General features: G+C 42.1%; 1 protein-coding gene across 2 annotated transcripts in view; it reads right to left on the bottom strand.

Moving 5' to 3' along the window:
* The window catches only part of LOC137614396 (uncharacterized), a 175,460-nt gene that overhangs the window by 7,362 nt on the left and 149,077 nt on the right, over positions 1-19,021 (bottom strand). For both annotated transcript variants that reach the window (XM_068344193.1, XM_068344194.1), the window contains 4 exons: positions 16,808-16,995; positions 15,012-15,093; positions 11,000-11,195; positions 10,329-10,461 (listed from right to left, as the gene is read on the bottom strand). In XM_068344193.1, coding sequence (XP_068200294.1) covers positions 10,397-10,461; positions 11,000-11,195; positions 15,012-15,093; positions 16,808-16,827 — 363 coding nt within the window. In that variant the 5' untranslated portion in view covers positions 16,828-16,995 and the 3' untranslated portion in view covers positions 10,329-10,396. The remainder of the gene's footprint in view (positions 1-10,328; positions 10,462-10,999; positions 11,196-15,011; positions 15,094-16,807; positions 16,996-19,021) is intronic.

Below are 19,021 nucleotides of genomic sequence, written 5' to 3' on the forward strand. Positions count from 1 at the left end.
GTAGAGACCACTTAGGGTCTACGGGAGCAGGTGCGGCGACAGACGGTGTTAGTGTCTGAAGCGGTACCGCTTTGCCTCTCTTAGGCGGTGAGCAGTCATCGGATGACGGCAACGAGTCCGAACTGACCCAGTGGCTACAACCGGGCCGTTGGACTTGTGCTGAAGGGACCGATTTACGTTTTAACGGTCGCGAGACCTTGGTCCAAAGTTTCTTGCGAGAAACACCTTCAGACGACGAGGTATAAATGGGCTCTCTCGTCTTAGGTAGGTAGGAGCGATCTTGGGGAGATACGCCCGATACCACGGAGGGAACGTCTGTTCGCTGATTAAAGCCTCTCGAACCCATGCGTCGTACGACATTGCTTCTCCCCTGGACTTGGGAGCTTGCAAGAGGTCCCGGACTAGGAGGACGACAGGCACGAACAGACGAACCCTCAAGCGCAACACTGTCCACAACACTATCACTTGGCACTTTAGCACTTCCCACTGCACTTTGGCACTTAAGCTCCTTAACATCCGCCATGAGCTGATTACGGTCACTAGCAAGGGACTCAACTCTCTCACCCAGAGCCTGGATGGCACGCATCATGTCAGCCATCGATGGTTCCTGAGTGCCAGGAGGGGGGTTAGGAGCAACCACTACAGGGGAAGGAATAGGTTGTGGGGCATGAGGAGAGGATACATCAATAGAACGAGAAGAACTTCTCCTAACTCTATCTCTCTCTAGCCTACGTGTGTACTTTTGAAATTCGATAAAATCGAATTCCGAAAGGCCAACGCACTCCTCACACCGATCTTCCAATTGACAGGTTTTATCCCGACAATTGGAACAAACAGTGTGAGGGTCGATAGAAGCCTTCGGAAGACGCCTAGAACAGTCCCTAGCATTGCATTTCCTAAATTTGGGGACTTGTGAAGGGTCAGCCATTTTGAATTGGTCAAGGGAAATTCCAAAAAACGATCAATAAGTCATCAACAAAGAATCAGATATAAAAAAGAGTTCAAGGATTTGTGTGAAGAAAAACCCTGCACAGCGAAAGCTCAAAACTAGAATATAGTACTTCACCAATTAGATGTGAAAAACTCCAGTTTAGCAACAGCGAGTAAAGTACGTCTTGTCGACACGTCGACAGAGAGAAAATTGAGTCTTTGTTTACATGAGAGCTGGGTATCTGGTCGACAGATGGCGCTGTTGGGCACACCCGCAACCTGTGTAGCGATCGCTGGCGAGTTTTTCCGTGAGTTGTCTGTCGAGCAACAGAGTTGCAGCTATATATTCACCGGCTAAGTTAAATATTTAAAATTTTTGTTTGAAGAGCAGGCTCACTTGCTGTTTTTTTTTTCTTTTTTCTTTTGTGATTGACACTTTTACCATTTCTAGAAAATAAATTCCAGATTTTCTGTGGCTTCCCAATGACCTAAAAGAGGTGTGCTAATGTTTACACACAGATCCTGCAAGTTCCCCCTAAAAAAGGGATTTTGACGAAGGAAAAATCTATTTCTGGGCTCCGACCTGTGCCGCCCAGTGAAATACTCCTAGAGAGCACTATTTCTAAGGAATATAACTGCTATATATTACCAGAGAAAAAAAGCATAGGAATGCCAGGTTGAACCCAGCTCGCTCACCTATATAAGGTGTCGGTATAAAATACTGGGGCGTGATAATTCACAACCAGAGGTCTCGCACTATTTAGATATCTCCTCTTCAAAATCCCCGCCACAGCGAGGTGCCGTTCAACACTACTACCACTAACCCAACCCACACCAGTGACGACACTCCTTTATAGCACTTGTTGTTATTAAGTCCAAAATGTTTTTTTCTCGTGTTTATCCTTGGATTTATCATTATTTTATAATCGATGGCCGATTCCCATGATACCCCATCGAAGTTAAGTACTTTATCCATGAATGTTAGCGAGATTGGGCAGTGTAACCTCTGTTTTTATTAATGGAGAAGTGTTTTTATATGAACGGCGTCCCCGTTCTTACCGTTCATGGTTCGGTTCTGCCCTTTTTTCTCGTTAGTTCGTCAGTCATTAATATTTGTTCGAACTTTTAGGAGTTTTTTCCTTACATTTATATAGTACACCGTCTTTATGCTTTCATCTAGCATTAATTTTATGTTATCCTATGATATCAGAGTTAGCGTTTCATCAAGGAGTAGGTTATGTTGGTATGCCTGCATTCGTGCATGTTGGTGGATTGCGTCACCTTTGAGATTGTTTCGCTAGTTCTAGGAAGACGACCATCTCACTTATTATTATTAAACATTTTAGTTTTATTTCGTACGCTCCACCTAGTTTTACATTTGGTTCGAGTGGGACTCTCGCGTATTTTGTTGTTTTTACTGTTCGATCTACCGCTTCAGTAACTAGGTTGGTACCCCTGCTTTCCATCTGCTGATGGCGTCATGCTCCTCCCTTACCTCTCGCCCGAGTCCCTCTCTCGCCATATTATTTCTGAATGCCTAACCTTACTTACGTGATTTCGCTTTTAATTCATTAATTATATTAACATTAGCCTGTGTAAATATTGTCACCAGTAGCTGCCTTTCTTCTACAGTAAGTTTTTAATTTACTTGTTTCTGTATTGTGCCGAGCCCTAAATCAATAAATTTTATTCCATATCATTAAGTAAAACTTTTTTTGGCGGGCCATGAATACCCTTCTTAGGCTAGCTTTGTTTTTATATCTTAATGCATTATTAATAAAACAAAATGACAAACTTATAACAGTTTGTATTTTTCCTAACATACAAACCCAAATTCTTTACTATGGGAGATATTCTAGCGTGAGCTGGAAAATACGGCAGAAAAACCTTAACAAGGTCGTTAATGACCGGGCAAGTAGTTATCCACCTGTTAGCGGTGGGGGACTGCCGGTTGGTAGCTACTGTTTACCTTCAATCGGACTCTAGCTAGGAGTATTCTAGGGGGCGGTGATGGAGGGAAGATTTGTGTAAAGAATTCGGGTTTGTATTTTAGGAAAAACACAAACTCTGTTATAAGTTTGTCATTTATTCCTACACTTGATACAAACCATCATTCTTTACTGTAGGAGACTTAGTCTTGAGGCTAGGGAAGATAGTCCTCAGACTATACTCTTTTGAAGAAAAAATCTCCCGTTAATCTTCTTTCTTTGTAGATCCCCATAATCTTAGCACAACTGAAAGTTTGTAGCTTCGTGGAAACAAATGTTTCAGGATGAAGTGGGTCAGGAACATTGACTTGGACCCTTTCATACTTAGGATTCCCCCGACCTTGAAAGGGGGAAACCTCGTGACTATGAGTATAACTTAGGGTATGTGAGAGGAACCAGTTGAGTTTCATACCTTATTTCCATTGGCGAGTCCAGCTGAAACTGGCTACAGACTAGGATACCCAGATGGGAGGGAGAAGGAAACAAAGAAGATGGATGGATGTCCTTCTTAAAACCTAGTGCAACACAGGATCCTCAACCAATGGCTACGGTCCCCTGAAAGGGCGTAAGGTAGCTACAGCACCTGTTGACCTGCCACAATAGGCCCTATAGAAAAGGTGTCTAGAGACCTATGTGTCCCATCGCTCAAATAGTGAGTGGTGAATGTAGATTGGCGTTTCCAGACACCAGCTCTTAAGACTTGGGAGATAGAAATTTCTCTCAAACGCCAGTGAGGCAGCCACTCCCCTAACTTGATGGGCTTGGGTTGTGCTGCCTCTGGGTCTCTGTGAATGGCTCTCGCAATAACTTTCTTGAACCAGAAAGAGATGGTGTTGCGAGAGATTCTCTTCTTTACCTTGTTGGTACTGAGGAAGAGATTATGGAGGCGTGATCTGAAAGGTCTGGTGCGATTCAGGTATTTCCTTAGCACCCTGACTGGGCACAGTAACAATTGGTCTGTATCCTGTGTTACCTTATTGAGGCTGGAAAATTGAAATTCTCAAAACCTCTCATCGGCCGATGAAAGATTCTGAGTTTTGGCCACAAAGCTGGCACAAAGTTGAGAGACTTCGCACCATCCTTTAGAATGGGTGACGTCGTAAGACAGACCATGTAGTTTACTGACCCTTTTTGCCGAGGCCAGAGGTACTAGGAAGATGGTCTTAAGGGTCAGAAAGTAGTGAGAGGTCCTATTTAAGGGCTCATAGGGTAGACCCTTTAAGGAACTTAAGACCAGGGACATGTCCCACGGTGGTGGTCTAATCTCAACTGGGGGCAAAATCTCTCAAAACCTTGAATCAACAAGGTGATATCTTCTGAGGTGGAAAAGTCAACCCCTGTAGGTCTACAGATGAGGCCAAAGGCTGAGCGATAGCCCTTAATCGCCGAGACTGAGGAGCTTTTCCTCCCTGAGGTACAAAAGGAAGTCCGCAACTAAAGGAAGAGAGGGATCGAGTGGAGACACACCTCGCACTCTACACCAAGCTGCAAACACTCTCCATCTTGCTTGGTAGAGGTCTGTGGAAGATTGGTGCAGGTGCCTGGACATGTGCTCAGCCACTTTCTCTGAAAAGCCTCTGCGTCTGAAGAGTGACTGGACAGCCTCCAGGCGTGAAGCTTCAGTAAGGGAATTCTCCCATGGGGGACCCCACTGTGTGGCTACGTCAGCAGAAAGGGTTCTGGAGGAAGAAACCAGCAGGGAAAGGTCTGCATACCATTCTCTGCTTGGCCATGCTGGAGCTATTAGGGTTAACTTGCAGTTCTGGGAAGCCCCGAGTTTGATGATCACCTTTCTCAGCAGGCAAAAGGGTGGAAAGGCGTATGTGTCCAGGTTGTCCCAAGACTGTTGAAGGGCGTCCAGGATCGCTGCCTGATGACCTGGAAATGGGGACCCGTAGCGAGGAAGTTTCGCATTCAGAGAAGTGGCGAACAGGTCTATTGTGGGGAAACCCCACAAAGCTATTACTGCCTTCACTAATCGAGGATCCAAAGACCATTCGGCACTCAACATTTGGCGATGCCTGCTTAGTTGATCCGCCAAAATGTATCTCCACCCCGGAATAAACCTGGCTGTGAGAGAAATGTCGTGACCTTCCACCCTCTGGCAAATCTGTACCACTAGCAGACAGAGGTCTCTTGCCAGAGTACCCGCTTGCTTGTTGATGTACAAGACGGCTGTGGAGTTGTCGCTCATCAGCACCACCTCTCGTCCTTGTGGATCTTCTACAAAGTATTTTAGGCCTTTCCAGGCTGCTAACAATTACAGGTGATTTATATGGAGAGTTTGTTTTATTGGAGACCAGACTCCTGATGATAACTTCGGGCCTAAGTGGGAACCCCAGCCCTGTAGCGATGCGTCCGAAAAGAGTTTTAACTTCAGATTGGGGCTTTGGAGGGGAATGTCCGTCTGGGTATTCTCTCTGGCTGACCACCACTGAAGATCTTGTATCACCAGAGCTGGAACCTACACTGGCAAGAAAGGGGAATCGATCTTTTGGGACTAATGGGTCTTCAGATGCCACTGGAGACTCCTCATTCTTGATCTTCCGCCTGGAACTAGGTTTTCCAGGGAGGAAAGATGGCCCAGAAGACTCTGACACCACCTGGCTGGAGGAGGCAGTGGAGACAAGAGTTGGGCAATGGATTGTTCCAGTCTCAGAAGTCTGTCTTCCGAAGGGAACACCCTCCCTACCTGAGTGTTGATGGACATACCCAGATAGTTCATGACTTGGGTTGGAATCAAACAAGACTTCTCTACATTTACAAGGATCCCCAGATCCTTGCAAAGGTTGAGAAGCCTTCACAGGTGATCCAGAGCTTGTTCCCTGGACGAGGCCAGTAGCCAATTGTCTAGATACCTTAGCAGGCGTATCCCGTGCTTGTGTGCCCAGGAGGAAACTAGTTCGAAAACCCTTGTAAACACCTGTGGGGCAGTTGAGAGGCCAAAGCATAGGACTTTGAACTTGAAGCTTCGACCCTGAACAAGAAAGCGCAAGAATTTCCGAGTTGAGCGATGGATCGGTACTTGGAAATATGCGTCTTATAAGTCAACAGATGCCATAAAGTCTCCTGGATGCACCGCTTAGATCATGGAGGCTGCTGTCTCCATTTTGAATGGAGTCTGCTTCACAAACTGATTCAAGGTAGAGAGATCGATTACTGGTCTCCAACCCCCCGAGGCTTTCTCTACCAGAAAGAGGCGACTGAAAAACCCTGGGGAGGTATTGGGGACCTGTTGGATGGCACCCTTTTGAAGTATGCTATGGATCTCCCGAGCTAGGGCTAGCTGTTTCCTGCGGTTCTGAGGGACCTGGGAGGACGAGATCGGAGGAGGAGAGCCTATGAAGGGGATGCGGTATCCCCAACGAAGCACCTTGATGGTCCATTTCATGGCCCCCATAGCTTTCCACCTCCTCCAACTCCCCTGCAGGCACTGGAATGGAGGAGCCGAGACCCTATTTCTATCTAGGGTTCCTTCCTCTGTCTTTAGCCTAAAGAGGAGCTGACTTTCCTCTGCCCATAGGTTTGGCTACAAAGGAGGGGCGGCTGAGGCTCTTGGCTGGGAGTGGAGCCACGGTTGTGGGCTTAGGTTGTGGAGTTGGCTGCTGTTGCATTGTGCGAAAGGAGGCAGCCTTTTGCATCGCGGTGTCCTGCGTCTCTTTCCTCCAAGTATCTAAGGTAGAGGAAACTGCTTGTTTAGAAAAGAGGAGAGGTTGTAGAAGGTACGAATTTCTCAAACCTGATCTCTCAGCCATACCAATGCTCCTGTGGCTGTGAAAGAGACTGGAAGAGTAGAGAGTCTCTCCGAGGAGCAGCCAGGTGTGAGCCTCGCCGTAAGGGGATCCAGGGTGACAGGAGAAAGTTGGCGTCTCTGACCTTGTAAAAGCGCTTTTGCCTCGTAAACGGGAATTGTAAGTTTATGAGATCCCTGAGACTTCAAGGAACCCGTTTCTCCCGAGACCACCTGTGAGACCTTCCTCAGACGGCCTGCAGTGTGAACAGACCAGGGAAGTTCAATTCTGGTCTTGGGATTCGGTGGAGGACGACATTGCCTGTCTAAAGTTGGGGCGTCAGTATGTCGAGGAGACAGATGTAGATTTCCGAGGCCTGAGATATTACACATAGTTCTTACAGCCCTCAAATAGGAGGACTCTAAGTCCTTTGATGGTTGCTCTTCCGAGGAATCCTCAGGCTGCGCTAATTCCTCGCGAGTTATTACAGGAGGAAGGGCGATAGAAGTCGGAGTGTCTGGCGGTAACGGTGAAGTAGGAGACTACATTACCATTGTTACAGGGGAAGGCTGAGCTCTGGTGGATAATGGCACCGCGAGCGCCTGACCTTGCGTGAAAGTCGATGGTCTAGGAGAAGGTGACCGAATTATTGGTACTGTCTTAGTAGGATTCCTCTCTTTGAAAGGTCTGAAGTACAAGGTGGAAGAGGTCAAATTGATCGGTGATCTGGCCTTTTCCCTCTGCTCTTAACAGAAGAGAAGAAGGGTTGAACCCCTGTGTCGTCTTCTGAGGTTTTCGAGATGCTCGTATTCCGTAACTCATTAGGGAGCAAGGGAACCGGGTGGGTTTTCTTATCGGAAACACGAGGGCGAGGTGATTGACCCCGCGAGAGTATGACAGGATACTTGCGCAATCGGGAAGCTGAAGGGCGAGAGCGCTCTTTCTCTGATGACACGGAGTGAAGGTGAGGAGAAGTGCTCTTTCTGACTTTCCTAGAGCGATTGGAGATCTTCAAAGTAATATGTGAAGGAGAGGGTTCGAGGTCAGGGCGCGCTTTGCCCTTGGCCGTGCTCCTGGCGCTGTTAGATGACAAATCGTGGGAAGAGCTTCTCTTACGCGAGCGCGTATTACGCTCAGGAGAGCTCTCTTGTGGCGAAGAGCAAAAACTTAACGTAGCGCTCTTTTTCTTGAAGCGCTAAGAGCGCTTAGATGATCCCTCGCGAGAGGAAGACGATAGCGAGGCAGAACGATGACGAGAGGAAACTTACAGTCTTGCGGCGAGACATCTCGTGAAGAGACAAGGCGAGGAAGAGCAAGAACGATGATGTCTTTTCCTATGTCGCCTATCTCTCCGGCGAGAACGTCTGTGCGAAGGAGAGCGAGCTCTCCTTTTCCTCTTCTCTCTCTCTCTCTCCCTCCTAGTCTCCGAAGAGGGCGAGGACGATGACGAGGAGGAGGGGGAGGTATTGCAATGTTCGCGCTTGCGACGCTGTGATTTTGTAAAAGTGCAAACGGAGTGCAAAGTAGGTGCCACGGGAGCTAAAGTTACTACATCCACTGAAACTTCCGCGGGCACCGACTGAGTTGACGGTAGGTAGGCGAGGTCAGGAACTCCCGAGGATTCCAAAACAGAAGCGATCTGAGGCACTACCTTGCCCACGAGGGACTGGTTCCAAATTTCCTCCGAAGGAGAACCAGGAAGTCCAAGGGCAGGCCATACTGCTCGTACATGATCTGGAATGGAAGCGGTAATGGAGTCATTCCCGGTGGCGGAAAATATTGCCCCACTGAGGGAGGCAACATGATCCGCCTGACCAAGAGGAATGGGGGTTAAATCAATGGTGCCACTCTTCCTCAACTTCCCCCCGGAGGAGGGAGGCAAGGAAGAGTCTGAAGGGAGAGAACGAGAAGCTGAAGAAGAAGAGGACCGAGACTCCTTACCTTTCGACGGCGTACCTGGAGGTAACGAGTCCCTCTTGGATTTCTTCTTCTTCCTCTTCTCGAACTTTTCCCACTGAGAGGGCAGACTACTCTCTACATACTTGGCATCTAACAAAGAAAAAAGAAACAGAATTAATCAAAAACACAATCAAAGAAAGGCTAGTCTGCCAGTCAAACAAAAGCAGGAGCAGCAATGTTACCACTACAACGGCTAGAATTCGATTGAAGGTAAACAGTAGCCAACGACCGGCAGTCGTCCCCCTCCCCCCCTTAGGTGGATAACTACCTTAAGGTTTTTCTGCAGTATTTTCAAGCTCGCACTAGAATATCTCCTATAGTAAAGAATGAGGGTTTGTGTCGAGTGCAAGAACAAAAAACCAATAGCTTCTACAAACTGGTTTATCCTTGGTGTGTGGGGATGGAGCAAGGGCACACTCTCTATACAGTCTGCCTTCCTTATCTGTAGATACTCCAACCATGGATTCAACTACAGTATATGTTGTTGACCTATTGATATTATTATACAAAATTACACATGGCTGCTTAGGCAGGAAGCACACACATCAACCTATTGTCAGTTCAACTTACAGGCAGAGTAATTTTTATTATGGTAAAATCACTACTGAGATGCCCACTCTTTGCCCTTCTTCATCACTCTGTCTTTAGCTGCAGCTTCTTTCATATGTGAGGTAGCGTTATCTGTATGTACTAACATAGTAAACGTTATTGTGCAGTGACTGCAAAACCATATCCCCTCAACTTCTTTCAAGTAATTGAAAGTTAGTGTTGATTCTACGAGGGGAAATGTTTCATCAGGTCCGTCGTAAACATAAGGTGGAAATTCTTGATTTAAGGGAGAGAAAGTCTTATGCGGAAGTTGCTCATAGGAAGGACAAGTATTCAGATATTCAAGAGGAGAAAGATTTGATCAATCATCACCACGGCACTGCTGAAGTCAACGCAATGGTAAGTGCCCAGGTTTTAACATGGAGAAAACCTTGAAATTATTGACAGAGCTCATGACTAAGAGAAAAATATCGATTAACTCCCATGTGTGATGAGAGAACGCCTACACTCGCTGACACTGAAACAACACTTCACTGTACTACCCAGGGGTCATCAACTGAGGTCCATTGTTAGCACAAAGTGTGCCTACCACCACAAAATGATGTTCATTATAGGACATGAAGGTAAAAGAGATTCCAAATTGTGTAACCTCATCCCGGGAAAAGAATACTACCACCGAGCAAGCAGAGCTACACTCCAAGTGTAGTTTGTTTTTTCCAAATCGGAAGAGTATGAACGCATCTCTAATGGAGAGGTGCACAACACATGAGGATTCTTGAAAAAAACATTACCACATCTTCCCTTTCAGTGCACTACTGCTGTTACAAGTGAAAGTGCTTAAAGAAAATCTTGGGAAAAAGAAACTCTGACACAAACAAAAGCAAGGTAAAGAACCAAAAGTGAAAGAGTGCAGTAACAGTACATCCGTACTGGTTGCAGCCAAGTCAAAAGTGACTAGTCTGTTAACAGTTCATTGGCAGTTCCAGCTCACACTGAAGTTGACATCTATTTTAAAGGATGAAAGGTTTGTATACACTTAGAAACAAATGTTAGTTTTCAAATCTAATTACTGCAACCGTTATCAATTGGTTTAGGATTTACTTTAACAACTAAAAAGGGCACTACTGTACCATGTAAAATAAAATAGGCAGTACAGTACTTAAATGAATACCTGTTCATCCGTAAGGAGAGTCAGTGTTAGATCCAACAGGAACCAATATGCTTTGGTCAATGTGGCCATCAACTTCGGAGAAATAGGTCTGTCTTTATATCTGAATTATCTTCAACAAGTACAGTACTTATATCTGAAAATAGCAACAATAATCTATGATAATGACAAAACCAAAGACAGTACTCTCCATACATGTCTACACAGGGTTTTTTTTATGATAAGAGCTTCAGTATACTTCTCCATCAAATAATTTTATGTAATCCATATAAATACTACAGTACACTTCCTCCATTAACTTGAAAAGTTTACTTAATTCTAAGGATTTTCATTTGCACTGTACCTCATCGAGTTATAATGGTTTTAACAACAATGTTTTGTGGATACAATGCAACTCCCATAGATTAATTACAGTATGTATTTTATTCTTTTATATCTAGGTTCTCCATGTGTTTATTATTTTTTAATCATTCCAAATTTCCAACTTAGCTACTCTTTGTCATAAGAACAGATTTACGTTGTAACCTGAGGACCCACTGTACATATATGACTAAAGGATTTGAAAAATCTTTGACCCATTACAAATACTACATGTGAATAATCATTATTATATATAATGTACTCTATTTATGAAATGGCAAAATGCAGATGTAACTAAATACATTTGGTACTACCTTCTATGATAGCAGTTTCACCTTCTTCGCTGAAAAAGGTATGGTGTGCTTCTATGTGAGGTAGAATGAAGACTGGTTGGCCATCAATTCTGATCTCATATGTTGTTTGAGGAGCAGGAGAAGATGAGAGCTCTGGGGGCATTGCCATAACTGTGACTGATCCTTCACCGATTGATAAAGAAATGCTTTCAGAACTCTGAAAATACAACATAAATTACAGGCTTCACAAGCAAGCCTTTATCAAGAAAAACTTATATTTACATTTCAGTTTATTAAATTAATACATCCTATAAAGTAGAGATAAATTACACTAAAACAACTGGGTAAAAAAGTAATAGAAATCTTGAATCTATCAAAACCCACAACTCTTTCAATTTGGTGATAGAACAAAATTTTTTAACAATTTTTGTCCCAGAGATAAAAAAAAAAAAAACTTGAAAGATCCTGTATGTGTAGAGATGCTTGGGCAAGGTGAAAGACACATCCGAGATGAAGGCGGCTGACCCAGTTTATGATCAGCCCTTGCTTACTCAAGACCCGTTAAGGTTTTCAAAATATTTCCTTACACAATGGTTCCTAAGATAATTAATAGTGGCTGTGATAAGCCAAAAAGAAAGTTTCCAAAAACCACTATAGAACTAATAATGGTGTTCGCGTGACTAACTTTTCCAAAGCATACACATGGTATATAAAAATAAACTATCTACATGAATTTGAAAAATAAAGAAGCCATTAGAGAAATTAATGTAGCAAAGGGAGTGTCAGAGTAAAGACCTAAGACCATCTAGGAGGGTGATAAATTATAACTGCTATGGATTAATGAAAAACAGCTGAGGGTGACAGCATTTCAGAACCAATCGTATGTGAAAAGGCATCATTCAAAACACGGAAAAAGGGATGATGCAGATTCTAGTGACATTTTTAAGGATAGTAAACGACGATTTGATAAATTTAAAACGCGAAGTAATATAAGGTATGGTTAAAATGCAGCTACCCCTTCCTTCCGCGTGCTGCAAGTGATGGACAGAAGTCTAATACTAAACCACACTTTTAAATAACCATGAACCAAAAACCATGATGGAGAGAATACCAATCTAGTACATCATAGAACTAAATTTGGCTGTTTCAACAATCTCTTGTCTTTCTAGAAATTTATAAACATTAATATCCAAATGGATATTATGAATACATAATTAATATCCAAATGGACATTATGAATACGTACAGTAAAATTATAGCTCATCTTACAAAATTGAATTATTTTATTACAGAGTAGACATACAACTCTTTGCCTTTTACCCACAACATTCTTCAAACTATTTCTATGCAGTACTACATGGAAATATTACTTTAAAAACTGTAACTTAATGATGTAAAATCTTTCATATATTGTACAGGCAAGATGGTGAGCATGAACGAGTTAGTGCATAGGTACCATTCTCTCTCCCAGGGGGCGAGAAACAGTTGAAATCACATGAACTAACTCCCTTTTGTGGACTGTGTCCACAAAAGGGAGGAAGGGCTGAACCCTTCCATACCGACTGACAGTGTGTGATGAGACGAAGAAGCACTCTCAGTTCTCCGTATTATCTCATCCTCTCTTGGGATCATCTTATCTTTGTCTTTGGAGAATAGAGTCATGGGGACTTCAATGGCTAAACTGTGTCTCCCACGGGGATAGAAACGATAGCACTCCTACCGATCGGTCTCTGAGTCTTTGTCCACAAAGGGTAAAAGAAGGGGGAACCCTTCCATCCCAAAGGTGACGACACTCCTAGAAAAGCGATCTTGGGAGGAACTTTAAGAGACAGCACCACCATGTGATACGTCTCCAGCGCAATTGCCACATGGTAAGACGCTTAGGATGAGAAGGGAGTGGTGGCCTTCCTCTTCAAATTGGTGGCAGAAAATTATTCTTCCCACCTGTGAGGGAATAAACAGAAACAGGAATGCTTTCACAGGAATAAGAAGGTGCATATCGGCAGGTTACACAGACAACCATCAGTATGCTAGTTATCAGGAAACTTGCAAAACCTTTCTTCATCTTCTCTTGCACACAACGAACTGACAACATTTATCTAAAAGAAGAAACCTAAAGACTAAAACTGCCATTTGACAGTGCTAGGAGAACATTTGTAATCTCTGAAGGCTGAAAACAAAGTGACTACCTAAGTGTGCGGGGGGTGGGGGGGGGATAGGGGGTTCGCTTCCCTGCCACCAACCAGTAACTACCAATACCTCGCTGATTTTTTAACAGCTGAATTCTAAATATGCTGCAAAAAAAAAATACTCTTATTAAAGGATAAAGATTCATATTATATTAGGGACAAATATGAAAATTATGTAAAAGGCACCTTCTTCATAAACCACCAGGCATCCTTGTCCATTTTATTAGGTCTGCCCAACACTAGTAGCATAAAAACAAAAGAAAGAGCAAACAGATTGAAAATATTAATTGGTGGAGCTTCCTTTAGGAGAACCCAAGAGGAAAAGGCCATGGTACTGTCCAAGACAAGAGAACACTGGTTTGATTTTGGAGTTTCCTTCTAAAAGACCTTTTTACCCCAGTTGAAGAATTTCTTTCACTGTTGCCATTTGGGTGAATTTCCACTAGACAAGTATTATAGCTTTCCACTTCAGTGAGGGTGTAAGGTATATTATAGGTGCAAGTGTAGGCAAAGAAGAGCCTTAGAAAGATCCAACATCAAACAATCTGAGCAGTCCTTCAATGATCCTATAATAATCTGGTGGAAATCTCTGGATGTTTCATTCATTTTTTAATTCCTCCATTATGCCAATTTTGAGAAAAAGTAATTAACTTTACCAAAAGAATATAAATCTAAGAAACCAATCCTCCTATCCTGCCAAGAATGTAAACAATAACTCCTTAATCCTCCAACTGTTCAGATAACTCTAAGTATTTGAAATGAAACTGTAATGTATTAGAACTCCCACCCTATTTTAAATTACCTGCTTGTTAAACAATAAAATTCTAATTTGGAACCTTTTACGGTTGTATCAAATTATTTCCAATTTTACCGTGTTTCTAATATTGATGGGAAGAAAATATAGATGGAATAAACATTAGGTTATACATAGGGACTTTTCCAATGGATTTCAAAGAGTTTGGTAATGGCAATGTTCAAAGCTTCTTGGATTAAAGAAGGGCAACTAGAATGATTGTTCCCAAGGGATGAAATGAGATAATAAATGACAGAAAAAACTAGAGGGGCACTCAGTAGAGCGCAGATCTCCGCCACAGGAACTCATTTCTCAACCTATTGCTCGACCTTGACCTTTAACCTTTAACATGTATTAATTGGCGTGAATTTTCACACACTAGAGTATGAACCAAGTATGAAGTCTCTTATTGCTGATTATGTGAATTGGACATTTTGCTTGACTGTGACCTTCCAAAATTTAACCATTTCCAGCTTTTTACATAACAGTTAATCCCAATAATTTCATTACTCTACGATTAAAATTGTGGCCAGGAAGCCGATAACACACAAACGGGGGTTAAAACATAACCTCCTTCTAACTTTGTTGGCGGAGGTAATAAAATCAATGACAATCTGTAACCATCATTACAGGATCCAAATGTAAATTATTCCACACCAATTCAAGAGTATATGCTGTGCATAGTAGGGTTAGAATGGGACTATAGTCCATTTCTTTTAGCGAGGCATATTTGCACCGACTCGCAGCGGTGCCCTTATAGCTCGGAAAAGTTTCCTGATCGCTGATTGGTTGGACAAGATAATTCTAACCAATCAGCGATCAGGAAACTTTTCCGAGCTAAGAGGGCACCGCTGCGAGTCGGTACAAATGTGCCTCGCTAAAAGAAATGGACTATAGGTACCAAGTAAAGATAAGATTCATATCCTAAAAAATTTACGTAAGATGACATTTCAAATAAAAAAAGGTCTCATTATCGAGTCAATTCCTAATCCAAAAGTTCTAGGGTTCTAAACTCAGAAGTCAATGACTAAATAGATACGTGAATACTCACTGCACGAGTTAAAACATCCAGGTTTTCTTGCAGGCTGCATAATGAACTTGTAACCTCAGTCAGTCCTTCAGCATCTAACAAGCTGTGGGGTACAGTAACATCATAAACAAACCAAAAACTGAAAGTTTTCATATTTTCTTTACAATGACCTATAATTCATTTTCATTTCTCATCTCCAAACCTAGCTCCAGATATACAAAACAAAACATTTCGTAGAATAAGATTAAGACTATCATCTAATATCGCTTGGTAATGGATTTTCGGGTGCCATTAAAGTTTTGGCTCTGGTTTTTAGATTTGAATTAGCTAATGGTATTGGAAGTAGATGCAACAACTCAAGTTTCACAGAATCTATGAGGTCATTTCAGGCTTATTTTGTTCTTTACGATAATCATAACCAACCAAGTTATTAAACATGGAAAGCAAAGCGTGGACCTGTGACAATAAATTGCTAAAGAGTGCATGGGGATAGAAAGAAACTTTGATAAAGGTGGATACCTGTGACAATAAATTGCTAAAGAGTGCATGGGGATAGAAAGAAACTTTGATAAAGGTGGATACCTGTGACAATAAATTGCTAAAGAGTGCATGGGGATAGAAAGAAACTTTGATAAAGGTGGATCAAGACCCAAAAGTATAAAGAGAGAGAACAGGAAGAAAGAGAAAACAAGAATGGCAAAGAAACTGATGCATGTGCAATTCATGAGACAAACTGAAGAATTGTCCATAACAGAACGTAGCAACAGTTACAGAGGGAATGTTCAGCACTTGCTTAAAATCAGTGTAAGAAAGGCCACGATACAGTGGCTAAACCTCTCCATTGGAGTCTGTGTACAAAATAACATGCACCAGCAAAGAGTATGAACATCAACCTCAAGCGAAGCTAGAAAATTATCACACTAAGTTACTTTGGGACTACAGTATCAGGATGGTGATACAAGCACCCATCCAGATGTCACACTCGACTATGACAAGGAAAGTATCACTCGCAGATGTTGCAGTTCCGTGGGATAAGGGGAGAGAAAAAGTAGAAAAGTACCAAGACCAACAAATTGAATTGAGAAGGTTATGAGATCTGCAAGTGAAGGTACATAATGTCAATAATCCCAAGAGCACTCGGGACGATATCAAAACTCACTGAAAAGCAATCTATAAAGAGTAGGAGCTGATATAGACCCAGGACTCCTGCAGAGGAGCATGCCATTGGGAGGAAAGCACATAGTTTAGAAAGTTATGGATTCCTAAGTAGGCTGGATGTAACCACACCCACGCACTTTAAACCACCAGTGTCTATATTATTCCAGCTTTGACTAGATTTTCGAATGAACTTCAAAAGTTCAAACTTGTAGCAAATGTTCTTATGTAGTAAAGACTGACATAAGTTTCTTTTTATAAGTTTATATATGAAAGATCTATTTTAATGTTGTTACTGGTCTTAAAATATTTTATATTAATTGTTCATTACTTTTGTAGTTTAATTATTTCTATATTTCCTCAACTCACTAAGCTATTTTCCCTGGTGAAGTCTTTGAGCTTATAGCATCTTGCTTTTCCTACTACGATTGTAGCTTACGTGTAATAATAATGAAAAAATGCTGAACAAAGAATTTATTTACTCTTTTTACTAATTTCTTTCCTATGTAATATTTAGACCAGAAATATTTTATAGCCAGCCTCAAGATATCTGTAAAGAAATCATCAATTTTATATCAATCAAGTTTATAAATACTTAATCTGACGCACTATCTATTTCTGTCACCACATTGCTTTATGGGAAGTATCATAAATTCACTAACCTTAGATCATGCTGTTTCATGTGTCGATGTAAAGCAAATTTTGTGTTGAATTTCTTTTCGCAGGAGGGGCAAGTAAAAGAACGAGGACGGCGGTGTATAGTCTAAATGTGGTTCCTTTGCACAGACCGTGTCTTGAAAGAGGCTCCGCAAACGTCACACAGGAAAGCACGCTCCTCAGAATGCGTTGCCTGAGGATAAAGAAAACTATTCAGAGCTAAGCATCAAGTCGACACGCACAAGTGATCCTTCAGCTCTTTGAGCAACAAATATTTATACTAAAGGACTAGTACTATGTATTTTACAGACTCCTTAATATGGATGATGAAGGTACCGTAACTACAAAATAATTTGCTTGATATAAAGCAAAAGTGTACACACTAAGCTGTAGAAATATATGAAGTAAACAATGTACACGTCATTCATCAAAAGAATGTAATTGCACATTTTCTCAATTTAACGTGGATTTTTTTTATTACCCTATTCATTATCATAGGATTAAGTTTATTTGAAAATTACAGTCAAATACTCAAGAAATTACACTTCACTTTATCCCTTTTACCCCCAGGCTATTTGGAAATTTCCGACCCTTAACCCCCAGGGGTTATTTTTTCTCAAGCACATTTTGCAGTATATATTTCTTAAATAGCTCTAACAGCCTTAATTTTCGTCATAGAGAGGTCAGGTTGGTCTCATTCTCTTGGAAAATCCCTGAAGTTTCTTAAAAAAATGTTATTTTTATAATAAAATAAATTTTTGAATATACTTACCCGGTGATTATAATAGCTGCAACTCTGTTGCTCGACAGAAAACTCTAAGGAAAAAATTCGCCAGCGATCGCTATACAGGTTGCGGGTGTGCCCAACAGCGCCATCTGTCGTCCAAGTACCCAGTACTCAATGTAAACAAAGAACTCAATTTTCTCCTCAGTCCACTGCGTCTCTATTGGGGAGGAAGGGAGGGTCCTTTAATTTATAATCACCGGGTAAGTATATTCAAAAATTTATTTTATTATAAAAATAAAATTTTTCAATATTTAACTTAGCCGGTGATTATAATAGCTGATTCACACCCAGGGGGGTGGGTAGAGACCAGCATTATATGTTTACATTATTATGAGCTAAGAATTTTTTATTTCATTTTAGAAGTTATCAAAATAACAAAAACAAAATAAATAGGTACCTGGTAAGGAAGTCGACTTGAACAATTACTCTGCCTTTTTAAGTACGTCTTCCTTACGGAGCCTCGCGATCCTCTCAGGATGCTGATCGACCCCTAGGATCTGAAGTATCAAGGGTTGCAACCCATACAACAGGACCTCATCAAAACCCCTAATCTAGGCGCTTCTCAAGAAATGACTTTGACCACCCGCCAAATCAACCAGGATGCGAAAGGCTTCTTAGCCTTCCGGACAACCCAAAAAACAACAATAAAAACATTTCAAGAGAAAGATTAAAAAGGTTATGGAATTAGGGAATTGTAGTGGTTGAGCCCTCACCCACTACTGCACTCGCTGCTACGAATGGTCCCAGAGTGTAGCAGTCCTCGTAAAGAGACTGGACATCCTTAAGATAAAAAGACGCGAACACTGACTTGCTTCTCCAATAGGTTGCGTCCATTATACTTCGCAGAGATCTATTTTGTTTAAAGGCCACGGAAGTTGCGACAGCTCTAACTTCATGTGTCCTTACCCTCAGCAAAGCTTGGTCTTCCTCATTCAGATGGGAATGAGCTTCTCGTATTAACAGTCTGATAAAATAGGATAAGGCATTCTTTGACATAGGCAAAGATGGTTTCTTAACTGAACACCATAAAGCTTCAGACGGGCCTCTTAAAGGTTTAGTTCGTTTTAAATAGAACTTAAGAGCTCTGACAGGGCATAAGACTCTTTCTAGTTCATTTCCAACCATATTCGATAAGCTTGGAATATCGAACGATTTTGGCCAAGGTCGAGAAGGTAGCTCGTTTTTGGCTAGAAAACCAAGTTGTAGAGAACATGTAGCCGTTTCAGATGAGAAACCTATGTTCTTGCTGAAGGCATGAATCTCACTGACTCTTTTAGCTGTGGCTAGGCAAACCAGGAAAAGAGTCTTTAAGGTGAGATCTTTCAGGGAGGCTGATTGTAGCGGCTCGAACCTGTCTGACATGAGGAATCTTAGTACCACGTCTAAATTCCAACCAGGTGTAACCAAACGACGCTCCTTCGTGGTCTCAAAA

The sequence above is a fragment of the Palaemon carinicauda genome, chromosome 20 (genome assembly GCF_036898095.1).
Source record: "Palaemon carinicauda isolate YSFRI2023 chromosome 20, ASM3689809v2, whole genome shotgun sequence".
Classification (NCBI taxonomy): domain Eukaryota; kingdom Metazoa; phylum Arthropoda; class Malacostraca; order Decapoda; family Palaemonidae; genus Palaemon; species Palaemon carinicauda.